Here is a 27,007-nt window from a genome sequence, read left to right on the forward strand (position 1 = left end):
GACCTGTGTAAGAAATATGCAACTTTATTTGTTTTTTAAATTTTTTAAAAAATTTAAATTTTAAATTTTTTGAAGTTAAGTTCTGCAAGTAAAGCTTTTGGACCATATTTTTGGACTGGATAATTATTATTTCAAGAATTTTGTTCATCTAGTAAGTTGCACATGTGTAAAATTAATAACCTCAAGAACAAAGACCAGGAAGCCTCTCTCCGGCATCTTCCTCATGCTCTGAACGATGTTTAGAGGTCAGGCTTTACCTGGAATACAGTATAAATATTTTAAAATCACAGAACTGCAGGCCAGGAGGGAACCCCATGGGTCATGCAGTACAATGCTCCAGTACTATTATTATTTTTCACTGGCATAAATCCAGATGAACACCATTATAATTCATTTTGCCTTTTGAGATGTCCTGGTTTCAGAACATGGTACAAAATCCAGAGCTGTAGCTAGGGGGGGCGGGGGGGGGGTGCTAGCCAGTTTGTGGGTTTTTTGCACCATTGAAGCTCGCAGCCTGTGTGTGTGCACAAATGTGTGTGTTTTAAGTGCCAAACTGGGTCTTTGAGGTGAAATAAAGCCTAATTTCACCCATGCAAAATGAAGAGGACATAATAGATTGTTCGCCCACTCCACCCCCAAAAAAACCCCGTGAACGGACATCTGGAAATTGAAATTCTCTCTCTTAGGTCACAAAGGATTTTTTTTTAAAAAGACCTTTCCTCCCAATGCAGACATCTTTGTTAAGGTTGACAAAACCCTAACGTTTAAAAGCCCGAATTTAATCAGGCTGTAAATCGCTTCCCAGTTCAAACGAACAACATGTATGAGCTGAGCATATCACGAGGACCTATTTTTAGTGTTTTAGGCGCCAGACAAAAAACGTTCCTGTTCAACCAGGCCTTTGGCTGATTTAAAATCCTTTAAAACGTCTTCGTGGAAGGAAGTGGAGGGGGGGGCCATTGCTTTGTTACTGTTGGGGTTTTGTGTTTTTATCTTGTATTTTTATACACCATTACAGGTCCCAAATAAAGAGATAGCAACCAGGCGCCACCACTGCGCGATGTTTCCAAGGGATTGGTCCCAGACGCCATTTTATTCACCACCTCCCCCGCTCCCCCCCACCTCAGGCAGCAGGAGGCGGGCGGGCTCGGCGCTCATAGGCCGCATGACCCTCGCTGGGCGGGGACGGGCGTTTGGCGCGCTGCTTCGCCGACTGCAGGAACGAGCGAGCGAGAGCCGAGAGAAAAAGGAGGCGGGCCTTTCGCGTCGCCGCGTCCCTCTCTTGCTCCTCCTCCTCCGGCGGCGCCTCCGCCATGTCCCGCCAAAGCTCCCTCCTTAGCTTCTTCCCCATGTCGGAGGCCAAGCGCGACGGCGGCGGCGGCTGCAGCCCCCACAGCGATGCCGAGCCCGAGGGCGGGCGCATGTTGTCGCCCAGAGGGTCGGGCATCCGAGGGAGGACCAGGGCGCCCCCCACGGACTGGTAAGCCCCCGCGCTGAGGAAGCGAAAAGGCGGCGGCGGTTGGCGGGCCGAGAGCGTGGAGCGCGCAGGCGCTGCTTCCATGAGGAGGGCTGGCGGCGGCGGCGGGCCTCTCTCTCTCGCATACTAGGCCCGAAAGCGGCTTCTTCGCGGGGCGGAGGAGGGGGGACAGGCCGGGTAGACCCGGAGGGAGAGAGAAATATAGAGAGAAAGAAAGAGAAGGATGGCGCGCGCCATAGCGGAGGGAGGGTTTGGCGATGCGCTCAGGTGAGGTGGAGGGACGGGCTCAGGTGAGGCGGGGAGAGGCAGCGCGGGAAAAGGCAGGTTCCAGGGGAGGCCAATCTGCAGGAGGCCGCGTAGGCCACCGCGCGAGCTCGTGGGGAATCTCCACGTGGCGGGAAGCGCCCCGCTCTTCCGAGCAGAAGCAGCAGGCTGCGCCGTGATGGTGGAATGGTGGCATCTGGCATCCTCCTCCTCCTTCGCGAATTTGCCTCTCGGATCTTTCCGAATCGGTGGCCCTCCAGGTGGAGGAGAAAGCTCCCCTTCGCTCCCCAAAACTGCTTAAAGCTCCCGATTTGCAGCGTGGTGGGTTGGTGGCCTTTTGTGTGTGTGTGTCTCCCCCACCCCCATTGTGTTTCCTTCCCGTTTTCATATGGCTGCACCCGGTATAGCCCAGTACTCTGGCACACTTAAAGGAATGTGGGGGTGGGGTGGGAATCTGCCGTGTCGGTTTCACGAAATCGAAATGTTCCAGTTACAGGTGGGTAGCCGTGCTGGTCTGCCATAGTCGAAACAAAATAGAAAATTCTTTCCAGTAGCACCTTAGAGACCAACTGGGTTTGTTCTTGGTATGAGCTTTCGTGTGCATGCACACTTCTTCAGATACCTGAAGAAGAAGTGTGCATGCACACGAAAGCTCATACCAAGAACAAACCCAGTTGGTCTCTAAGGTGCTACTGGAAAGAATTTTCTATTTTGTTACGAAATCGAAAGTCACTGTATCAGAACGGAATGAACCTGGAGGACAGCTGTTGAATAAGATCGGAGAGTTGGCAGGGACCCCTGGGGGTAATCTAGTCCAGGCATCAGCAACCTTCGGCCCTCCAGATGTTTTGGACTACAATTCCCATCATCCCTGGCCACTGGTCCTGTTAGCTAGGGATCATGGGAGTTGTAGGCCAAAACATCTGGAGGGCCGCAGGTTGGGGATGCCTGATCTCGTCAAACCCCCTGCAATGAAGGAACTGTTGGACCTTTCTAGGCTCTTGAGAGGAGGAACATGAACACAAAGAGGCAAAACACCATGCAGGATACAACAGGTTTATTTTGGGTTGCATATGCAAAGCAAAAGGTGCAGGGGAATAATTCGCCAAACTGCACACCTATAAACTGGCGTGCACTTCTTTTATACATGGCTATAGGAATTCGAAACTTAGCTCAGTGTTCACGTGTTTTCTGGGAATTCAACCTTCCCCCAGAGCCCACCTTCTTGTCAATCACATAAGAATGTAAAGGAGGTTTTCCTGGCAAGCCTCCCAGAAATTGGCAACATAGAACCTGGCTTGTGAGCACACAGATCCGCTATTGTCTATTCAAGGTTCAGTCTATTCATAACTACGCCTGTGCTTGCCAATCAGCAAGAAAGCATAATTTCAGTTAATTAGCAAGAAACATTGCATTAGGTAGAGAATACAAAGGCACAAATCAATAATAGCAATAATAGCAAAGGGACATAAAATACCCTAACAAACTTAATGCTTACAATATGATTACTTAATATAAGGCTAACTTAAGAAGCTTAATATATTGAGAGATACATTCCGACTCCAAAGACCTCTCCCCCCTCTTGTCTTACATGCAGGGTACTACCGTATTTTAAGACTTCTTTGTCTAGCTCCATACAATGCACATGGTCTTATCTTCAACCTTGGCAGACTTATCTTCAACTGCCGGGTGAGAGGCCCCTCTCTGCTCATGTCAATTTAAAACTGTTTTTCTTTACAGAGGCTTGTAGGAGCAATGATACAGAAATATATGAATATAGAAATACACAGTTCTGCAATAATACACAACTATATGTGAATATATGTAAACAGGCTAAAGAAAAGCATTAAAAAGCATTTCACAACAGAGAATTGTTCCCCTTCAGAACCTCAACATGTGGGTCCCCTATGCACACTGGATCCTGCTGCGCTTTGCAAATGGACTAGGAGTTTTGATGCTGCACCATTCCCAAGTTGATGTAAAGGAGTGCTGAAAAATAGCAATGCTTAATCATACATTAGGTTTGGGCTATACAAGAGGAGTTAAAAGATTCCTGATTGGCTAGATTTACCACTTGCTGCAGCAGGTTGTAATTGCAATAAAATGTACAAGAAAGCTGCCCACTTATACCACATTGCAGTCCTTCACTGATTTTTCATGAAGGTAGTCCTTGCATACACTTTATAACAGTAAAGGCCGAGCTTCACTCAGCCATATCCATTTGGCCTACTTTTGGCGACCACATATTCCTTTTAAAAACTCTCTATCGCTAGTGAGTTAAAATATGAAAGTGTAGCTGGTTGTGTCTCAGGAAAAGGCCTCACTTGCAGACATGACTTCCTGCTTTCCATGTAACTGGGAGACATCACTTAAATTGCTTGGTGGTGGTAGGCTGTGTGTGTTCTGTGGCATTAGTGTTTTAAATATGCAAGGATGCATATTTTACCAAGTAAAATGGAGTAAATGTGCATAGGATCGCAGGATCATTTTTTGAATGAATGAATGCATGCTTACCTGAGGGCAAGTACCCTTGAATTCAGTGTGATTTGTTTTTTCAGGCCCAGCTGCATAGATAAGCATGCAGAACTGCAATCTGTGTATATTTACTCACATGTCAGGGAGATGGCCAATCTAATCCAGCATCCTGTTCTTACAGTGCCTGATAGGTGCTTGTGGGAAGCCTTCAAGATGGGCACGAGGGGAAAAAAACCATGAGCCTTTGGTCCAAGGGATGGCATGCCCTGCAACATTTCTCCAATGAAAATAGGGATGTCCTATTTAATAATATAGTGGTACCTCGGGTTAAGAACTTAATTCGTTCTGGAGGCCCGTTCTCAACCTGAAACTGTTCTTAACCTGAGGTACCACTTTAGCTAATGGGGCCTCCTGCTGCCGCTGCACTGCCGCCTTGCGATTTCTGTTCTCACCCTGAAGCAAAGTTCTTAACTATTTCTGGGTTAGTGGAGTCTGTAACCTGAAGCGCCTGTAACCTGAGGTACCACTGTAGTAACAATAATACCATTATTTATACACCGTCCATCTGACTGGGTTGCCCCAGCCACTGTAGGCAGCTTCCAACATATATTAAAAACATTAAAATATTAAACATTAAAAAACATCCCTATACAGTACAGAGCTGCCTTCAGATGTCTTCTAAAGGTTGGCTTGGCTCAGGGGTTGCATAACTCCATACCCTCCAACGTTTCTCTGATTAAAATAGGGCCATTCTAAGGAAAAGCAGGACATTCTGGGATCAAATCAGAAACCGGGATGGCTTCTGTAAATCCAGGACTGTCCCTGGAAAATAGGGACACTTGGAGGGTCTTTGATTGGGGCAAGCTGACTTTAAAGGAAATGAAACTAAAAGTTCCCCAAACCCTTCTCTTTGCCCTGCATAATAGGGTAGGGTACCTGAGTAAAGGGTCATGACTGCTCCTTGTTATCTTGGCGGCATGATTTTCACATTGCAATTTGGTGTAATGTGTGAACTGTTTCCAACAAGTTAGAAATACAAAAGGGAAGGTGCTTCAATTTCCTAGTGACAATGATAATCAAAATTAGCACCATGCTATGAAAATCACAGGCCTATAGTAAACTTCACCAGCAGAAAATTTAGTAAACTGCACCAGCAATGTATTATGAAAACCATGGGCCCTAGGGCAGGACTTACCGTAGTCTATTTCAGGCACATCCAACTCCTCTGCCTTAGCTGGCAACTCTGAATCACTGGGGAAACCCAGCCAGATAGGTGGGGTATAAAATAATGATGATGATGATGATTATTATTATTTTCCTCATAGGAGTCCATAGCATGAGTTGTTAATAGTTCAAGTAGTTGCAATACATCACCACCTGCTGGTTGTGCATTTTTCTCTGAAGCAAATTCCCACACGACCCTCAACAGAACCTTTTAGCCCTTCCAGATAGATCCAGTCACCATTCAAAGGTATTGAATTGTAGAGTTGAGGCAGAAAGCTTAGTTTACATGGGTACAAGTTGAGTATTTTAGGAAGGAGACAGGCTTGGTACCAAAAAAGTTGCAGTCTCCCTTTTGAGGAGGATAATTTTTTCTCTGAAACCAATCATTTAACTTCGAGAGGGTAGTACAAATTTTTGATCAAAGCAAAGCTATCAATTTTACAAGAAAGCAATAAATTCTAGTATGACGGTGATGCATACAGGGTGTTCTATTTCCCCCCCAAAAGTTTATTGATTTTTTAACAAAACACATAAACTACACATACAACAAAAAAGAGAAAAAAAGAACATTACAACAATATACAAAACAAATGAAATTAATAAAAACAGTTATTTATATCTATCTAACCTTTTAAAACATTGTAAGTTGACTTCCTCTCGCCCTCCGTCTGCTTCCCTTGTAAATCATCTTTAGTAATTTCTTTACCTTTATCTATTCCCATATTAATACACAAATCAACTTCTCTTATTTAATAATCTTAACATTACTTCATCTATAACTATCACTTATCTAACTTCCATATCTGCTGCCTACTTGTTTATCCCTACTTGTTTCAGATACTAATTTTAGCATACTTCTTTAGATATACTTTAAATTTATTCCAATCTTTCTACACCGCGTCATCTCTCTGGTCTCGGAGTTTCCCGGTCAGTTCAGCCAGCTCCATATAGTCCACCATTTTCATCTGCCATTCTTCAATCGTTGGTAAATCCTCTGTCTTTCAGTTTTTAGCTAATAAGATGCTTGCTGCTGTAGTGGCATACATAAAGACTGTTCTGTCTTCTCTTGGGATTTCATGGTTTAAAATACCCAGTAGGAAGGCTTCTGGTTGTTGTTTTTTTACTAAATGTGTTCATACATGGTGTTCTAAAGCATGACACATCTACCCTCCCTTTATCTAAGGAATGTGTGTATGTGCAGGAGTGTGAGGTATTTGCTCAAAAGAAAAAAAAATCCTTCCAGTAGCACAAGAGCCAGTGTGGTGTAGTGGTTAAGAGCGGTAGACTCGTTATCTGGTGAACCGGGTTTGTGTCTCCGCTCCTCCACATGCAGCTGCTGGGTGACCTTGGGCTAGTCACACTGAAGTCTCTCAGCCCCACTCACCTCACAGAGTGTTTGTTGTGGGGGAGGAAGGGAAAGGAGAATGTTAGCTGCTTTGAGACTCCTTCGGGTAGTGATAAAGCGGGATATCAAACCCAAACTCTTCTTCTTCTTCTTCTTCTTCTTAAGAGACCAACTAAGTTTGTTCTAACTGCGAGAGGCAGTGAAGGATAGGCGTGCCTGGCGTGCTCTGGTCCATGGGGTCACGAAGAGTCGGACACGACTGAACAACAACAAGAAGTTTGTTCTTGGTATGAGCTTTTGTGTGCATGCAAAGCTCATACCAAGAACAAACTTAGTTGGTCTCTAAGGTGCTACTGGAAGGAATTTTTTTATTTTTTTATTTTGTTTTGACTATGGCAGACCAACACGGCTACCTACCTGTATTTGCTCAGTGAGAGATATTAGCGGTGAAGCTGCAGGTTCAGGATAGCATGGGGGAGGTGCTAGTGGATCTTTCTGTATACTTGTATTTTTACAAGGTTTACTTCTAAGGGCAGAAAAAAACCTGTATTACAGTAGATTATTTCATGATGTAGCAGAATCTGTTAAGGGCTAAAATAGCTAATGTGTTAATGCTTGTCTTGTGCTATGAGACATTAAACTTTCTATTGTGAAGAATATGGAAGAAAAAGATAAAGTGGAATTACAAGAAATTACAGGATTGGGAATTCAAAAAAAATTAAGATATTTGGGAATTAATATAACAACAAATACTATGGATTTAATTAATGAGAATTATGGGGAAATATGGAAAGAAATAAAAAACAACTTACAAGTATGGGATAAATTAAATCTATCATTATTAGGGAGAATATCAGTAATGAAGATGGATATTTTACCAAAGATGATGTTTTTATTTCAATGTATCCCAATATTAGGAGGAGGAAAATGCTTTAAAAATTGGAAAAAGGATTTGGCAAAATTTATTTGGTCAGGGAAAAAACCAAGAATAAAGTACAAAATCATGGTTGATAAGAAAGAAAGAGGAGGATTTAGCCTCCCCGATTTAGAATTATATCACGATGCGGTGGGTCTGACCTGGCTAAAAGAATGGATTAAATTAGATGATTCAGACGTATTGGATCTAGAAGGAGTAGAAACGAGATTTGGATGGCATGCTTATCTAGTGGACAAAAAAGCTAAAGTGCATAAAGGCTTCCTAGGGCATATAATTAGAAAATCTATATATAAAATTTGGGAAAAACACAAAAGAATCCTAGAGCCCAAAACCCCATGGTGGGCATCGCCGGCAGAGATTGTTGCAGTTAAAAAATGGAATATGAAAGAAAATTGGGTTACTTATAAAGATGTATTAGAGGAAGAAAATGGTGTATTAAAGCTAAATGATTATGAAAAAATTAAAGGATATATTACAGATTGGTTCCAGTATACCCAAATTAAATATAGATTACAGAAAGATAAAAAAAATAGGATTTGAAAAAGAAATTTCCAAATTTAGCAAATATTTAATACAAGAAACTTCAAAAAATATATCTAATTTATATAATTTGTTGCTAGAGTGGGAAACAAAGGATGAATTAGTTAAAGCATCAGTGATTAAATGGGCACAATATATTGGAAAAAATATGTTAGAAAGATGTAACATATTGAAAGAAAATTATTTGAAAATACAACATAGATGGTATTTAACACCGGAAAAAATAGCCAAAATAAATAAAAAATGCGGAGATGTCTGCTGGCGATGCAACACAGGAAAAGGCACCATGATGCACATATGGTGGAATTGCCCAAATATAGTTTGATTTTGGGAAACTGTATATAATGAGATGAAAAGAATGTTTAGATACTCTTTTAAAAAAACACCAGAGGGTTTCCTACTGGGAATAGTACCAGGCAGCTTAAAGGAAGAAGACAAAACATTATATTTATATGCAACAGTAGCTGCAAGGTTACTGATAGCAAAAAACTGGAAAAGTGGAGTAATTCCAACAAAAACAGAATAGCTGGCCAAACTTCTAGAATATGTCTAAAACAATGGAAGAAATTGGAAGGACCACAAGAGAAAGGGCGGACAAAGATTGGAAAGCGTTTAGAGGATATTTGCAAAATTATGTTGAAAAGTTAGATCTCCTATTATAATAAACAAGTTCCGTTATGACTATTGGATATTAAGCAAGTTATTGGATATTAAGCAAGTTAGACAACACGCGTGCCTGGCGTGCTCTGGTCCATGGGGTCACGAAGAGTCGGACACGACTGAACGACTGAACAACAACAAAGACAACAAAGGGGAATTGTAAATAAATAAGAAATTGGAATAATAGTGTGTTAAAAGAAAGATAAAGGATAAATGGAAAGAAATTACAGTTGAGCTGACTGGAAGTCAAGCACAGGGTGGGGTGTGGGGTGTTGATAGGTGGTGGGAAAAGGTAGTAGACGAAAGGATGGAAGGAAGAGTATGATGGGGTGTTTGTTTTTTAAGAAGAATGTCTGTTGTGTATGTCTTGTCTGTAACGTGTGAATATTATAAATTGTATTGATGAACAATAAAATAAAGTATTTTTAAAAAAATAAAAAATAAACTTTCTATTGTAAACGGAACTGAGTGGGCAAGGAGTTTTCTTAATGGGAACTCTGGAAAAGGCTTACTAATGGGAAGCAGGAAAACTGAATGTTCTGCTGGAAGATTACTGGAGCCGTGCATACTCTGCTGACCACACTGGCCAAAATGTGTCATATCAACAGATAGTGAGCCCAAATCTTAACAGGTTATGGGCCAACTGACTTCTACGAGTCTCACATAAGCAACTTTTTCTTTTTTCTCACGCAGCAGGTACATTACTTTTCTAATCATTACATGCCTCCTTTATGCCTCTAATTTAATTATGTCCTAATTTAACATGATAAAATTCCAGCTCAAATCAAAGCTAACTTAAAGCATGAATGTTGCATTTTCCTTTCACTTAAAAAGGCCTTGTATCGTGGATATATTTCTGCTTCATTTCTTGTTACCAAACAGTTCATATTTTCCATTCAAAGGTAAATGGCGAGTGGGGGAGTAATTTTCTGTTTTCAGGGTCAAATTAAAATGTTGAACCTATTTTTAATGCATCCAGGTACACGTCGTCTCAGCTATTCTGGAGACCGCATAAAGGCTGTGGCCATATTGGGAATTAGGTTTGGGCTGCCTGGCGGTCAAAAGGCAACATCACAAGCTTGCATAAAATAAAATAAAATAATTGAAACAGGAAGCTGCTGTCTTAGCTCTTCCCTGCTCCTTCCTTCTTCAGTTTCTTACTTTGCCTTGCAGAAAGCAATTGTTTCTTCCTGAGACTCCTGATGTTCTCCTTTCAGATTGGTTATTTCCTTGTCTCTGCTACCTCTAGTTGAATTTCTCTCTGTGTTTAGCCTCATCATTAGTTCTCCTCCTCCTCCCTGGCTCTGGTGTTTTTCCACTCATTTTTCAAAGCCTGTTCAGTTGTTGGCTTCCTTTCTTATCTACAGCCTCTTTAGAGACTGTATTGTCCTTGACTTAGCTGATTTCAGCCATAGTAGCCTCCAGATTTCCCCTCCCCCTCCAACTTCTTCCTCAGTGCAGCTAAAGCCTTTCAAAACCAGTCTGCGGGGTGGGTGGGTGGGTGTGAGTTGCCCTGCATTTTTTGCTAATGATTAACGATCCGCTATAATTCAGAGAGCTGCTTTGTCTGCACTTAAATAGAAAGGCACAGAAGAAATCTACACCCGCCTGCAGTGAATTGCAGCAGCAAAATCACAGCCTGTAAAGACAATAGAAAATTTTACAGCAAACTCTGCTTCTATTCAAGATTTAGTTCCAGTCCTCTTCCCCCCCCCCCCAATTCAAGGGCAGCGCTTGTCACTTTCAACTGATATGGCAGATCTTCCCAGTTTTCCAGACTGTCTTGCCCTGTTGCTATTCAGAACATCTCAGAGCCAGATTTTTTTGGGGGGGTGAACCCCCCCCCCTTCTGACATTCTTCTCACTATGGAGGATGGTTCAATGGAAGGTCAGCAGGAGGCTCTGCTTTGGCTAAGTAAGGGCAGAGAGAGGAGGACAATGGAATCTGTCCCTGGTGAAGCGGACGGCAAGTGGTTCACCAGTTTGATATCTTGCAGGGAAGATCTTCCTCAGCTGAGCTCAAGAGGAATTTCCTCATCCCTTTGAAACCTCTCAGAGCCAAGATATTCATGCAGCTCACCCTAGCATGAATGAAATGTTTTGACCTCATTACTCAACAGCAGAAGCAGTCTCTGCTTCAGAATACAGCATTAATCCTGAATTTCATCCATATACTGCACCTCCTAAAGGAAGCTCTACTAGTAGATCTGGCTGAGGAAGTAATTTGGCCCTTAACTACCTCTCAGTCTTCAAATGTTCTTCATCAACAGTATCTGCTTCTCCCTCCACCTCCAAGAGATAGTCTGGAGCACAACCTTCATGCAGGGGTTCTCACTCCCTACCCAGGCACTCCGTTTCCCCTGAAGACCTTGAGACAGCCTTAAGTACTAGCGATCAGAGCCTCTGCCACAGCCCAATCATTTGCAAAAGTGGCCCTTGCATGGGCAATCCTCCTCAAGACATGAACCGGTCTCACATGTCCTTGTCAAAGATTTCCAGCGCACAGGGAGGCTGGTGTGCTGTCTTCCAACAACTTGGCCTCTGAACCTTTTGTAGGGGGGTAAAGCTCTTTGGCGAAGAGGCTTTAAAGGACATCCTAGTTGAGTCTAGGGACAAGAAAAAAGAGATGACAAATCCAAAGAATGTGAGAACTGTGCCTTTTCTGTTACAGTTTTTGGATTACTTCGGAGGAGGACAGGCTCTTCAATTGCTTAATTTGCAGATTGAACATTGCAATATCTATATGCCAGTTGCCATTTACATATGTTTCTGGGCACTTCAACTGCCCACTGACTAACCTGTTCCTATTTAGAATTCTTGGCGAGCTCAATATTTTTTTTATTGTCATTGTTCGAGAGCCATGCTGTTTGCTCTGGAATCCTCCCCTCAGCCACCTGAAGCTGAAGTGTACGTGCTGCAGTTGCTTATTGAAGGGAGGAAAGGAACTCTGCACACATTCCAGGGCACTTCATTGTTAAATCACTATCAAACTAACCTGTTAATTTTGTGCAAAGGAGGAGGATTTCCTTGCTGAGGCCTCTGTGTAAGTAGTGGTCTCAGTGAGAAGAGGATTGGGACGAGCTCAGTTGCTGGAAACATTATCTCATATGCCGCATAGGCTTCAAGATAAGATAAATGGGCCTGCTAACTGGGAACTTGTTTCATCTCGTTTCAACTATGAGAAAACCAAGAATGCACCATAGTCCCAGTTACTACAACATTCTAGGTTAGGAGCCTCCTGATTGGCTCTGGATGTGGAAGAAAATTGAGCCTTTGCACTGATTTAGGTTCAAGACTGTTTATTAAGGCAAAGCTATTGTGTTGGGGAAAACTCCCTCACCCTCTTCCTCCCAATCAGTAAGGCTTCTGCTTACATCCAGAGCCAATAAGCTTTACAGGGGGGAAAACACGGGCAAAATTTCAGACGTATCACACATCATTCTTTTACCATCCATCCCATTTTCATACCTTTTCTTTCTTTCTTTCTTTCTTTCTTTCTTTCTTTCTTTCTTTCTTTCTTTCTTTTGTTAAGGGAGAGGTGACCTTTTTGTTTCACCTGCAAGATCATACCAGCTGTGCTGCCAACTGGATCCTGTAATAGGAAAAGTTAGCTTTGTTATTCTTTATCCTCTTTTATAATTCCAGGATATGTTTCTTAATTGTCCCAGGTTTGGGGAACAGGCCTTGACAGTCAGCGAAAAACATAATGCTTTACATTTGGAGGTGGGGATTCTACTTTAAAAAATAAAATAAAAACTTGAGTATCCGTGGGTAAAGTATGAGCTAAATTCTAAGAGAATTGTGTCTGTAATCATTGTAGATAGTCTTTTGACTTCATAGACTGTAAGTAAAAGATCTGTTATAAAAGCTATCTTTTTTGTGTGTCTTGCAGTGACTGTGAATTTTCACCCGGTGATCTGGTTTGGGCCAAACTCGAAGGTTACCCTTGGTGGCCATGCCTTGTGTACAAGCATCCAACAGAAGGATCACTTTTCAGAGGCAGAGGAAGGTCCTCTCGCATCCATGTACAGTTTTTTGACGACGACCCATCAAGGGGTTGGGTTAGCATTAGATATATACGACCATATACAGGTAAGAGTTGATAACTGAATGCAATAGGTGATAACAGAATATACTATATATAAATAAATGTGATGAAATCTAAATGTAGGTCACATAGATATTACAAGCAATGCTGCATCACTCTGTAAATTGACCACATACTGAGACGCTTGGAAGCACCGTTCAGCTAAGATGCCCTTTCACCTTCATTTGAGTAGGATGCAGCTCTTCAATTTGACTTGACTTGGCAGTACAAGGGATTGGGGCTGTACTATTTCACCTAACATGCATCTGTCCTGTTATTGTAGGCAACTTGCAGCCCTATGCCACTCTTGACAAAAGCCCCACCCATATTGAGTGAGCAGCATTTGTTGCAGAGGGAACTATAGAGTGCCAAAGATGGTTCTGTATTCAGCACCAACATTTGATATGCTATTTTGCATCAAAATAATTATGGTGGGATTCCGACTGTGCAAGTTACACCAAACTGCCCCCAGTATTCCAACAGCAGATGAGTAGTAGTTTATGTGGAATGATTTAAAAAGTCATGCAATTTAATATACATAGTAATCTGAGTAGTGGCAGTTCTAAATAGCAGTTCTTAAGTGATATGGGATTAAATGCAGAAGCTCTAATTTGGGATTGTTACTGTAAGATTTCTGTATGTTAGATAATCAAAAACTAGGAGAGACCATGAGTGTGTTAGCCAAAATCTATTTTCTTGACTGATTCCTTTTTATATTACAGGCTCCTCTGGTAGAGATACCAGTAGGGGAGGCATGTTCTACAGTTCAAGACCTGAAATTAGAAGAGCAATGGAATTAGCAGATGCTGCTTTGAAAAAAGAGAAGAGTGAGCGACTTGATCTGGCAGTGTGTGACAAACCTTCAGAAAGCGAGGATGAAGACGATGAGGAGATGGAGGTCACTCTTTTATAATTCTTGTTTCCACACGCAATTAGAAAACGGGGAAGAGAAGTTGCTCATGATTTGTAGGGCAGTTCTGTATACGTAGATAGTTGCCTTTCTCTTTATTGTTTTGGAACTGTAACAAGTTACGTGTCTGAACTCACATGCATGTCCACACTCACATTTATCTGTACACACACCAACTAGAGGTTTGGGATCTTTTGGTAGAATTATAACAAGTCCATTTTTGAATATGTGTTTGCCTCTGTTCCTGCCTAAATAAAACTCCTGACACCCAATACTTTTTATTCTGGGCTGGCGATCATTACTACTACTAGTAGTAGTAGTAGTAGTAGTAGTAGTAATCTGCCCTATACTCATAGATCTCAGGGCGGTTCACAGCATAACAATCTCTTAATTGCCAGACGGGTGGCCCAGTAATTTTTAGAGGCGAGCAAATAGCTTTACGTTCAGATTCTTGAGGAACACATTAAAAAAAACAAAGCTTGATTTATCGTATGAAACGAAAATGACAGAATACATAAATGCTGTTTCAGACAGTAAAATTACAATTCAGGCAGGTAGCAAATCCTACCATACACACACACCTTGATCTAAAGAGTGGAAGAATCCCTACCTATTCTCAAAAGCCTGCAGAAGTGAGCGTGACCATTATGCTAGCAAGACTCACACTAATAGTAAGTTAAGAAATGGAGGGGGTGGGGAGAATACCTGTCCTTAGGCATGTGTGTGTTCGTTCCTTGTGAGCGCAGAATGAAGATACTTGGAGCTAGGAGAGCCACTGCCTACACATTTTGGGATTCCTTTATACCCTTTTCTTTGTGGAGAAGGGAGGGGACTTTTCAGGTGGGCAATTCCTATCGTTTCTGTTGCCTTTCCCCGGGAGTTCCTACCCATTTCTCATTTCCCCCATGTTGCAGATTAAGAGTTTGAGAGACTCATCCTAGTGGGCTGTGACTGAACTGGTTATCTTGGTGTGCTCTCGGTTTTTAAGTTATAATAACACCATATTGATTGTCTCCATCCAGGGCGTCAGTAGACTGTACTTGGGAAATTTGCATGTGCTAACCTTTATGGCAAAGTTTGATGAGTTCAGGATGTTGTCTGAATGCCTTTTGATAAGGCTGGTACCTGGGTCAAGCAAGGCTCAATGTGGGGAATCTTGTGCCATATTTTAAGTTATGTCACCCTTCTTACTAATGCTACGATCTACAGTAATAAACCACAGAATAAGTTCAGAATGATGCACAGCTATTCACAGCAGCACTTTCTTCTGTGGTTATGAGCCAACTTTCCCGTGGTAGAAATGGTACTCTGTAAGGAAAGCTTGGAGGAGAACACACCCCATCCTTTACACTTGTCACTTAATTCAACGCTATGTAAGTGCATGTTTAATTTGCTGAAATGGATGGCTTACAGGTCGTCTCAGAGCGGAACATAAATTGGGAGTTGCCTGTAGGGGCCTTCCTTCACAGTTGAAAAAGAAACCTCTTGGTTGTCCTCCTCTTTCAGGATCTTTAGAACTGACATCTGACTGCTGAAGAACTGTGTGTAGGCTTGAACAAAACGGAAGTATTGGAGTCAACTTATTGCAGCATTTGATGCAATTGAGCCTAGCTACTGCTGTGCCATGGAACTCCTAATCGCATACCTATTGTTGTGATAGTCCAAGTGGAGAGGTTGAAACCTCTCACTCACCTATCACAAATCCGATGAGCAGAGGGAGATCACATCCCCATTGTTCACTGGTCATGATAGAGAAGTTGAAATCTCGTATCTGCACGATAATGTGGTCCGACAACACCACCTGCTGCTTATTTTTAAAATAACAACAGGAAGAAGACTGCAGCCAAATTGTTGGGGGCCCCATCAGAAAGCTTGCCTTGTCAAAGTTGTAGCAGTAACCTGTCTTTAAAGCATCCAATTTTTTTAATACTACTATCTTCTTTTTTGTCTTTGGCAGGTGAGCGATGAGGGTGATGATTTTGGCACATCTGAGGAAGCGAAACGTAGAAAAAGGCAAAGTGGAAGAAAGCAACATGCTGGGAAATCCAAAAAGAGAAAGATCATGGATTCCGACAGCGAACACGAGTATTCAGACATGGAGTTTAAACCTGATGAAGCTAGCAGTGATGAAAATAGTGTTGGAGTTGGTGACAGTGAGGCTTCTGAATCTGAGGCTGACCCAGGAAAGAAAGTAAAGCGACCCATTAAAGTCTCTCCTAAACCAGTGCAGCAACAGGCATATAAACCTCCCCAGAACAATGTGTCTGGAACACCCAGCAGAGAAACAAATTTTTCTGCTGAGATAAAGTATAAGTTATCATCTTTTGCAGCTCCTGAATGCTATGATTTTCAGCCAAGCATTAATGGAGGAGGAGCAGGAGCAGGAGCAGGAGCAGATGGCAATCCGACTTCGTGGGAACATGATAAAATTGACTGGCTCCAGGATGGTAAAAGGAAAGATGCTCGCAGGAGACGGCAAAATGATCCAGATTATGATCCAAATACTGTATTTGTGCCAGAGGACTACCTTAAAAACTGCACTCCGTTAATGCGGAAGTGGTGGGAGATGAAGAGTCAGAATTTTGATAGCGTTCTTTTCTATAAAGTTGGGAAGTTCTATGAGCTGTTCCACATGGATGCTGTTATTGGTGTTAACAACATGGGCCTGTCGTTCATGAAAGGCACTTTTGCTCACTCTGGTTTCCCAGAAATAGCATTTGACAGATACTGCACTATGTTAGTCCAGAAAGGTTACAAAGTGGTTCGTGTTGAGCAGATTGAGACTCCTGAGATGATGGAAGCACGCTGTAGAGCCTTGGCCCACCCGACAAAATACGACAGAGTTGTGCGCCGAGAAATATGCAGGGTTATTTCCAAAGGGACACAGACCTACGGCATTCTAGATGGTGACGATTTGGACACCCACAACAAATACCTCCTCTGCGTGAAAGAAAAAGTTGACGATTCTGCTGGCCTTCATCGTACCTTTGGAGTATGCTTTGTTGACACGACAGTGGGGAAGTTCTACCTGGGTCAGTTCTCAGATGACCGTCATTGCTCAAGGTTTAGAACTCTCTTGGCTCATCATATTCCTGTGCAGATACTTTTTGAGCGAGGGAACCCCTCTGCAGAAACACAAAAGATACTCAAAGGCTTACTTCCCTCTACTGTGCAAGAAGGTTTGATTGCTGGGTCTCAGTTCTGGGATGCATCCAAAACGCTAAAAACATTGGTTGAAACAGGCTACTTCCGGGACAAAGAAAATCCAAGCAGTGAGCTCATCCTGCCGCCAGTAATCAAATCTATGACTGCGGAAACTGACTCACTGGGACTTACCCCTGGGGAAAACTCTGAGCTTGCGCTCTCTGCTCTTGGCTGCTGTGTCTTCTACCTTAAAAGATGCATTATTGACGAGGAACTCTTATCAATGGGGAAATTTGAAGAATACATTCCTGTGGATGTTGATATTGCAAAAGAACAAAACCCAAGCAGTCTGTTTGCTAAAACAAGCCAGAGGATGGTGTTGGATGGGGTCACCCTGGCAAACCTAGAAATTCTGACAAATGCAACCACTGGGTCAGAAGAAGGCACATTGCTGGAAAATATTGACACTTGTTGTACGCCTTTTGGAAGGAGACTCCTGAAACAGTGGCTCTGTGCACCGTTGTGTAATCCTTCCACCATCAATAACCGCTTGGATGCAGTTGAAGACCTCCTAGCTGAAGCTGCCAAAATGTCAGAAATCCGTGACCTTTTAAGGAAACTCCCAGACCTTGAAAGGCTTTTAAGCAAAATTCACAGTATTGGGTCATCCCTTAAGAACCAGGACCACCCTGCCAACAGGGCTGTTCTATATGAGGAGGCCAGATACAGCAAGAAAAAAATTGTAGACTTTTTGTCCGCACTGGAAGGGTTTAAAATAATTATGGAGATTATCTCAATTTTGGAAGATATTGCTGACGGTTTTACATCCAAAACGCTAAGGCAGATAGCGATGGTCAAATCTAAGAAGCCAGAAGGCCGCTTCCCAGACATTAAAGCAGAACTTGCAAGATGGGATGCAGCTTTCGATCATAGCGTTGCACGAAAGACTGGTGTGGTTAACCCAAAAACTGGGTTTGACGCTCACTATGATAAAGCGCTAGAGGATATAAACAACATTGAGGAAGGCCTTCGTCAGTATTTGGAAAAGCAGCGCAAACGGCTTGGCATTAAAGCTGTGATGTATTGGGGAGCGGGCAAAAACCGCTACCAGATGGAGATTGCGGAGAGTTCGGTGCCTGCGCACCTGCCTGACGATTATGTGCTGAAATCTACCAGAAAGGGCTTTAAGCGCTACTGGACTAAAGACCTGGAGAAAATGCTGAACGAGATCACCAACGCTGAAGAACGGAGGGATACGGCACAGAAAGACTGTATGAAGAGGTTATTCTACAACTTTGATAAAAGCAGCGAAGACTGGCAGACGGCAGTGGAATGCATTGCAGTTCTAGGTATGGAGACTTCTACCGTAGTATATTCAAGTTGAAAATGTACTATTAATTCATTAGCGTGTGGGCAGCCTGGAAGAGCTGGGGTTCCGTAATATGGAATATTGCCATCTAATCCCTTGCAAAGAAACCAGTGTGGAGTGCCACTGTGTGTATTAGGAATATTAGCTGGGGTTGGGGGCTAAATGTTGGTTTACATAAAAGGATTGTTTCTGCTTCTTGCGCAAGGAGTGCCTCTTAGCAAAGGCAGTTGATAGCTCCATGTAGTGATGAGCATAATGATGCATAATCTTGTAACCTGTGTGATTATTATTACAGTTGCAACAGCCGTCGCTGCACTTGCTTGGGGAGAAACTCTATGCACCTCATATCTCTTCAGACTGATGAGAGGGTGTGTGTCCTGTCCTGGCATCCAATGAAATGGTGTGCATGTCTAAGGAGGCATTTTTAGTAAAGGAGTGACTGAGCCAGGGCAGACAGGAACTGAGCAGGAAAAGCAAACAGCCTCTTGTGCGTTTTGGGGGGAATATATACTGAGACCTTCAGTGAGTGCCATAGGAGGTGCTAGTTGGGTACGCTGGTACCTGTGGGTGCCACATTGGCGACCTGTTGTATCTTATGACGTGGGCTGTGTCCCACAAAAGATGATTATGTGGTGTAGTTTTTCAGGGCAAGCCTGCTTTAAGCAAGAGTACTCCCAATCTAAATCTGTAGGTAAGGAGTCAGCCTGAGTTTTAGAGAAGCTGAGAGCTCAGCAAAGAGATATCTTCAAAACTCTGAAAGTACAATATTTTTCCTTGTACAAGATGACCCCTAATTTTTTTGAACCCAAAATTAAGAAAACAAAACCCTAAAATAGATGGGTGGCGGTGGAAGCCAAGCCAAGAAAGGTCGGGGTTTGAGGAGGAGAGGGGGGGGGGAAGGAAAGGGTGCTCTCCCTCCAGTGGTCGAGCTGGTGGGGGCTTCAGGAGGCGAGCCAGTCAAAGCGTGCAGCCTGCAGGGGGAGGAGAAAGAGGGGACAGCGGCAGGAGGGACTTCCTCAGTCCACCCAAGCCAAAATCCCGGAAAAAAACCTTGTCTTAAACATCGAAAAATAGGGTATTCCCAGCTTTCTGTTGAAGATTGCCATCACCTCCTGCTCTTTTTTTTGTATAGTTTGTCTAGTCTAATTAATGGAAACACTATCCCTCAGTCATTTGAAAATTAAACAAATTTCAGACTTCCATCTTATTTATACTTTCCTAATAATTGTGTGTTAATTGAAATTTCTGTGTTGGATGTTAGCAGTACGTAGTGCAGTAAAAGCTTCTTGTTTGGAGGAGATGGTGAAAGTTTTATGATTGAAGTGCTTGGAAGTAACTGATACTTTAGTCACTTGTGATACAGCCCAGTGCTCTGAAAAAAGAACACAGGAAACGGGAAAACTGACTGGGATTTTCTCTCTCCCCCCCCCCCCAGATGTCCTGATGTGCTTTGCACACTATAGCCAGGGATGTGATGGACCGTTGTGCCGACCTGTAATTGTGCTTCCGGAGAGCAACACGCTGCCCTTTTTGGAGCTGAAGCATTCCCGCCACCCCTGCATCACAAAAACCTCATTGGACGATGACTTCATCCCTAATGATATCCTCATAGGTGTACAGGATGAAAAGGCAAATCCGGAGAGCAGGACTTGCTGTGTTCTAGTGACTGGTCCAAACATGGGAGGAAAGTCCACGCTCCTGAGACAGGTGATCATAGAACAATACACTTGGAAGCATGGTTTATCTGTGTAATTTCCCTCTTTCTTATTTTAACTAACTGCCCCATTGGGATTGGTTAAGGGGTTTCTTCCCCCAATTGGTGCATGTTCAAGGTTTTTTTTTGCAACACACAGGCTAGGTATAGGGCGGTATACAAACAACAACAACAATAATTATTATAATAAAATAGTTCCCATTGCAATCTGGATTGTGTGAGAAGACTGGAGAGGGGCTGAAAGTTGGGTCAGGTAGGAAGTTGGGCTAGCTGGACTTTGGGACTCTGACATGTACTGTATAAATACATATGAATTCCTATAGGAAAATAACATTTTACTGTTTGCAGCACCATGCACAGGACAAATTGTCCAAATGCTTTTAGCAAAGTAGCATTCATTTAACACGAGGCTAAACCCAATGTTGGTAACATTCCTGCTTACCCAGATCCTACTATTGAAATAATTAGGCAGCTGTACTTTGTTCAGTTTTCTTTCATCACCTGTGTGATGTGGATGTGGATAGTATGTAGAACAGCAGGATTCTGTTGGGGGGGGGGAGATGTACACTTTCCATACGTTCAGTGTTTTTAATACCCTAGATTGCCCAATCACAAGAGCTGTTGGCTGGAAGGGTACTCCTTGCCTAAATGTTTGCTCTTACAGAATGAGGATCGGATCATACGGAGCATTGTAAGAGTACAAGTAGGAAGCGTTTGATACCAACATGGCAAAACAGCACAATTGCTTCCTGTCTTTCCACTCTGAAACCAGGAGAACCAGTTTTACATACAGTGGTACCTCAGAAGTCGAACGGAATCCTTTCCAGAAGTCCGTTCGACTTCCAAAACATTCAGAAACCAAAGCGTGGCTTCCGATTGGAGGCTGTGGAAGCTCCATTTCGGGTTCCAAAGAACATTTGCAAACCAGAACACTCACTTCTGGGGTTTAGGAGCCAAAACATCTGAGTACCAAGACACTTGGTATCCAAGGTACAATTGTATTTCCAAAATTTAGTTTTTCCAGAATTCCATTATCCGTTAACTGACTTCCATTTCCACAGTAGCATTGGGTTGCTTAAGTATGTTTAAATCCCTGCTGAGTGATATCCATTAGGGCTCTGTCAAGCGATATAGAAACTCTAAAATAAGATGGAATAATTCAGTATTAAACATCGGGTTAGTGCGGCATGTCTTCTTTGTGGGAATAGATGAGGGTTTGAAGTTGTCGATTTGTACTGGGCACTCCAAATGCAGACAACTTCATTTTGGTGGAAATAGCATTGGAGCAGGTAATGAACTGAAGCATCTCTTCCTTAGCAGCAGGACAAGCAGGTGAAGCGAGTTCTCTAATGCCTATTGGTTTTATTGCTTTACAGACTGGCCTCGTGGTGATAATGGCCCAGTTGGGATGCTTTGTACCTGCTGAATCTTGCAGGCTTACTCCTGTCGACAGAATATTCACCAGACTAGGGGCTTCAGATAGAATTATGTCAGGTGAGTCCTGTCCGTTTTGGGGTTTCTGAGAAAAAATTGCTAAAGCAAAGCAGGTGACACAGAACTTTTTGTAAAGGGAAGAAGGGTGTGCCTCCCTCAAAATACGTGTATATGAAAATGGTTATACGGTGACAAGCACTAGAAATATTTATGGGAAGGGTGGGAATGGTCTGGCCTCTATAGACTCTCCTCTCTCCTGCCTATCCATACTTACTTAAGACCGATGTACCCCGAGAGAAGGAAGAAGTGAGGAAGCCCAGACTAAAGAGCCCATGATTACCAGTTCTTGAAGGGACCATCAGTAGCCTAAGAGACCTGGCAGCTCTGACCCCTCCCTCCCTTGTAGCCCCTCAAGACCCATGTGCCCTGAGGGAAAGCAGCAGAGAAGAAGCCCAGGACAGGGTGTGCCAGCAGGTCCTGAAGCTGGCCTGAGAAAGAACCGTTTGGTTCATACCCGAAACTCTAGTTCTGGGTTACGGCAGCAAGGGCATCAGTGAGAGAGATGCCAAAGGTTCCTTAACCAGGGTGGGAAAGGAAATGCTCCTTACAGATGATGGGCTCTCCTACCAAAAGCGGCTTCCACTGAGGCAAAGGCATCCTTTTCATATTGCAGAGTGAATGAACTGGGCGGAGCTCAAGTGGGCCACTTCACAGACTTCCTCTCGGAGTTAAAGTTAGGTTTTTAAGGCTGCAATCCTGCACAGTTATTTAGGAGTAAATCCAGATTAAATTCAGCGGGGCTTGCTCCTGAGTAGACATTGCACAAGATGGTGCTGCAAGGGTGACAGCCATAATATCAATCCTTGTGGTGTAATGGCTTGAAAGCTTAGTTATGGCACCTTGGTTTCATGACGAAAGGTGGGGTATAAATGCAAGAATATACAAACAACCTGTAGCTCTCTTTGCATGTTGCTTGCACGAAGAGGGTGAAGATAGTGACAGACTGTGAGACCACGTGTTTAGCTGCTGCCAAAATGCATGCAGTTCTTCCTGCCTCTGCTATCATCAACATCACTCCTGCTCCATACTTCTGTGGAGGCTCCTTGCGTAATTTAGAAACCTACAGTGACCAGGATGTTTTTTTCCCTCCACCAGGGGAAAGTACATTCTTTGTTGAGCTGAGTGAGACTTCCAGCATATTACAGCATGCAACAGAGCATTCTCTCGTTCTTATGGATGAACTAGGTATGTAATAACTTTTGAAATATCTATTTTTTAAAAGGCTTGTTTTTTGCCCACTTACAGGTATGTCAGTTAACAGCCCGATTGGCAGGCTACAGCTGCCTGTACTCAGTCTGTGGCACTGCACAAATTCCTGACTTAAACGCTGTTGCAAAGCAAGAGCTTGGTTGTGTGACCTTTTATCTACCAGTGCCATTTAAAGCAAGCCCTCTGCAGCTATCGTGCCAGCACAGCTCCTGCCTGGGCTATAGATGCCAGGTGTGCTAACAGGGCATACGAAAACAGCCGAGAGCCAATTTAAACAAGGAACTGGATGCCAGCAACACCATATGGGAAGTTCTTGCCCACACGAATCTTGTTTTTAATTGAACCCAAGATTCCAAGCATGAAAAATCCAATGCGGAGGTGCAGCTGCACCTGCCACTTTCTTGTGCTGGTTTCCAAGACGGCTGAAGGTGCCTGGGTCGGTCACAGTGATTTGCTTAAGCAAGCTAAAGTGCACAAATACAGACATCCCGCTTCCACCCCAGCATCTTGACAATCCCATTTGGTATCATGTGAGAGAGAGCGGTCCACGATTACTCAAACCAGTCTGCCCGATAATCTCATTTGAGGTGTGGATGGCTGGGAACATGTGCCACCCTTCATTGGGAATCAAGAGGATCTTTTTCAGTAGCAGGCAAAGACCATTTTATTCAAGGCCTTCTAGTTTGCTTGAGATACTTTGGCTGTCAAGTGTTTTTGTTTCATTAGGTATCCTTGGAGGGGGGACATAAATTTAAGAAACTTGCCTGGTTGTATTTTTACCCATGCCACTCATGTGCACTAGAAAGGGTATTATTTGAATGTTGCCACTTCCTCCCATACACCATCTTAAGCCACCTATAACTGCAACTGATGAGAGTCTTAACAGACTTTAACAAATTTTCCTGCCCCTTGCATTTTTTTTAACCTGATCAAAAGTTTTGGAGAACTCAAAAGCTTGCTTTTTGTAACAGTGTGGTTGGCCTAATAAGGATACCATCCCGATACATATTTTGGAATAAATATTTTTATTAGACTAAACCATTGCTTGGTAAACAAAGTTATCTCACAGCAAGCTCGTTTGAATTTCCTGAATAACTTTGTCCAATTCTAGTCCTGATTGTTGAGCCAAGGCTGCAGTTTATACATACAACGGAATGATCACACAAGAAACCTCCCATTATGGCAGAGGTCCTGATTATTCAAGTGTTGGAAGTTCTGTTCTTTTTATAAAAGGGGTCTTGGTTTAGGGTCTCATCTGCATGTGATGGTGAAGATAGGATGGCTGGGCTTACTTAAGTCATCTTGCTTTAAAAGTGGTTCAAATCCTCAGTATGCTGTTGGTTTTTTCTTAGTAGTTTGGGATTTTTTTTTGAAAGAAGGGCAAAGATCCAGCCTAGAGCAAATTTCTAAATGTATTTCAGCCGCTCTAGCAGTTTTCAACTCAGCTTTCTTTACTTTCCAGGTCGAGGTACAGCTACCTTTGATGGAACTGCTATTGCTAGTGCAGTTGTGAAAGAACTTTCAGAGAACATCAAATGCCGCACCATGTTTTCAACACATTACCATTCTTTAGTAGAGGATTATTCTAAGACACCTTCTGTGCGGTTGGGACACATGGTATGTAACATTTCCTTTCCCTTCAAAAGTGGTTGGGCTTACGGGCTGGGGCTCCCTTTCTTCAACACAGCCATTCTGCTAAATGAAAGGCACCCCCCCTTCCATTACTTTGAGAGTGGTCAGTGGAAACTTGCTGGTAAACAAAGTAGACCATTAAAGGCCTAGATAAGCTGGTAGGATTTGAACCAAAGGCCATCGATCCACTTTCCTTTGTGCTGTTTTTTCTTTTCAGGCATGTATGGTGGAAAATGAGTGTGACGATCCTAGCCAAGAAACAATTACATTTCTCTACAAATTCATTAAAGGTGCTTGCCCTAAAAGCTATGGCTTTAATGCAGCAAGGCTTGCCAACATTCCTGAAAAAGTTATTCAGAAAGCTCAAGAAAAGGCAAAAGAGTTTGAGGCAACTACACTCTCACTAAGATTGTTCAGGTAAGATTTTTCACCATGTACTTTCCTTGCAGGGCGGGGCGATGCTAGTGTCCTTAAATTGGTGGCTTGCTGCATGCTGCAGGAGATGGTTTTAACTAGCTTGCTGTGGAGCTGATGTGACTGCACAGCACTGTTATATACTGCAGGGGTGGCCAACTTCCAAGAGACCGCGATCTACTCACAGAGTTAAAAACTGGCAGTGATCTACCCCCTTTTGTAGGGTTCAGGTCAAAGTTGTTGAGCTTTTTTTAGGAAGGAAAGCCATCCTTGTTTTGGGGGGGTTGCGTCAAAGTTGAGCTTTTTTTTTAGGCGGGAAAGCCCTGTTTGGGGGGCTTCAGGGCAAAGATGTAGAGCTTTTTTTAGGGGAGCCGAAGCTGCTAAGCTTCTTTGGGGGGAGCCAGTCAACTACCACAGACGTCCAGTGATCTACCAGTAGATCACGATCTATCTGTTGGACATGCCTGATATACTGTATTGAGCCTAGCCGGAAGAGTAAGCAGTGTCTAAGCTTGGTATTATTTCCTTCTAATTGTAAAAATTCTCTCCCCTAGTTTAAAACATGCATATGTTGATTGACACTCTGTGTGTTTTCCCAGGAAACAATGCCAGATAGCTGAAGGAGCTCCACTAGCCAGAGATGAGCTCGACAAGCTAGCCGCGCTTCCTGTATGAGACAACCTGTACTAAGTTTCTACAGCAGTTTTTGAAGGCATTATACAAACAACAGTGATCTAATAAACTTTATTTTTTAAAAATGACCATTTTCCATTGTATTTCCTAGGAAATTAAACCCTTTTAATTCTTAGCTACCCCTCTACATAATGGTTATTGAATACTCCACAATATATTAAGTCTAGATGTTATGGTACATGCATACACTTTCAGGCTGTTGATTACCCACTGTCACCAATACACATAAATGGAAAAAAAGCTATGAAACTGTATAGGGCTGTCTATATACTTTTGTCTCATCTTCATTAGAGGAAATTGCAATTTTCAGCAGTTCATAAGAGTTAATGTCCAAGACTGTTCAATAAAACTGTGAACAGAGTAAATACAGGATTGTTTTAAGGAGATGTTCTTACAACAGTGTACTTTAAAACATAGTAAAACCTCTTAACTGCAAACTGTCGCCTGCATACTTTGTTTTATAGTGCATTATCTCCCGGAAGCCTCATTAAAACATTGTTTCTCAAAGTGATGTGAAGACCATGGGGCGGGGAAGGGGAAAAGGAGGGATATTCTAACTGCAAAGGATACCAGAAAAATTGCTGGATATAATTTAAGATTAGTGTTCTCTTTCATAGAAAGAACGTACATACTGGGACATGAGTACAGTTACAGCAAGTCTAGATGTGCTAACAAAACAGGACACATTCAAGTACAATAAGATTTGCTTGAAATTAAAAACTACATGAGATTAAAGCATTAAAATCATCTCAATCTGAATAAATGTTTTAAAAAAAATCAAAATAAATGCAGAAGTGCTAGCTCACATTTTACCATATTACAAAAAGCAATTGGTACCCATGTCCATAAAGGCAGCAACAAAGACTGCTGCTAGTCTACAGAATAGTACTACTGCAAATGGGACTGTGTTTCAATGCTACTTGTAGAAACACCAGCCTTTTGGAAGTTGGTATCTGTACAAAGATGCAGCTTATTTTCTTCACATCTGTCCCTTAGTCTTTGTTTTACACAGTAATGCTGAAACGCCCAGTTCTGTTATCCTGAGTCAACATATTGCCACTTTCTTTTTGGTAGGTTGAGCTCCATAGTGTCACCACTTTTACACATCCATTTTTAAGTCTCCCTCTGCAGAAATGGGCAAGTATAACTTCCTCAAAAACAAAATTAACAGTTACGATAGAATGGCAGGACTTTTTTTCTTCCTTTCTTTCTCAAAAGTAATTCAGTTGTGCTGCAGCGTATTAGATTCTATAGGAGGAGCAGAGTCATATAGTGTATCTGTATCATGGGTCGGTTCTCCGGCTAATGTACATGGATTGGAGAGTGTTCCAGCACCACAGTCGCAGAAAAACCTGGAAGAGAGAAGTCTTTGAAATACTGGCAGGGGGAAAAGTGGCAGTACGTTTTTAATCAAGGGTT

The 27,007-nt window shown here is 42.7% G+C and overlaps 2 protein-coding genes across 3 annotated transcripts in view; one reads left to right on the forward strand and one right to left on the reverse strand.

The window, feature by feature from the left end:
* Positions 1-1,257: 1,257 nt before the first annotated feature.
* Positions 1,258-25,656, forward strand: MSH6 (mutS homolog 6). Its single transcript, XM_033145059.1, has 10 exons — positions 1,258-1,480; positions 12,815-13,014; positions 13,732-13,907; positions 15,877-18,412; positions 19,868-20,139; positions 21,523-21,640; positions 22,736-22,825; positions 24,312-24,466; positions 24,699-24,898; positions 25,495-25,656. Exons 1-10 carry the CDS (start codon positions 1,314-1,316, stop codon positions 25,568-25,570), a joined length of 3,990 nt encoding a protein of 1,329 aa, XP_033000950.1. The 5' UTR covers positions 1,258-1,313; the 3' UTR covers positions 25,571-25,656.
* The window catches only part of FBXO11 (F-box protein 11), a 67,490-nt gene continuing 66,107 nt past the window's right edge, over positions 25,625-27,007 (reverse strand). For both annotated transcript variants that reach the window (XM_033145061.1, XM_033145060.1), the window contains exon 23: positions 25,625-26,940. In XM_033145061.1, coding sequence (XP_033000952.1) covers positions 26,811-26,940 — 130 coding nt within the window. In that variant the 3' untranslated portion in view covers positions 25,625-26,810. The remainder of the gene's footprint in view (positions 26,941-27,007) is intronic.

Source organism: Lacerta agilis, chromosome 3 (genome assembly GCF_009819535.1).
Source record: "Lacerta agilis isolate rLacAgi1 chromosome 3, rLacAgi1.pri, whole genome shotgun sequence".
Lineage (NCBI taxonomy): Eukaryota > Metazoa > Chordata > Lepidosauria > Squamata > Lacertidae > Lacerta > Lacerta agilis.

Excerpts from the sequence above, each read along its gene's own strand:
- MSH6 (XM_033145059.1), top strand. The coding sequence starts at position 1,314 with ATGTCCCGCCAAAGCTCCCTCCTTAGCTTCTTCCCCATGTCGGAGGCC. Across the intron at positions 13,015-13,731 it reads ATATATACGACCATATACAG|GCTCCTCTGGTAGAGATACC; the intron begins GTAAGAGTTGAT and ends TTTATATTACAG. Across the intron at positions 21,641-22,735 it reads TTCAGATAGAATTATGTCAG|GGGAAAGTACATTCTTTGTT; the intron begins GTGAGTCCTGTC and ends TCCCTCCACCAG.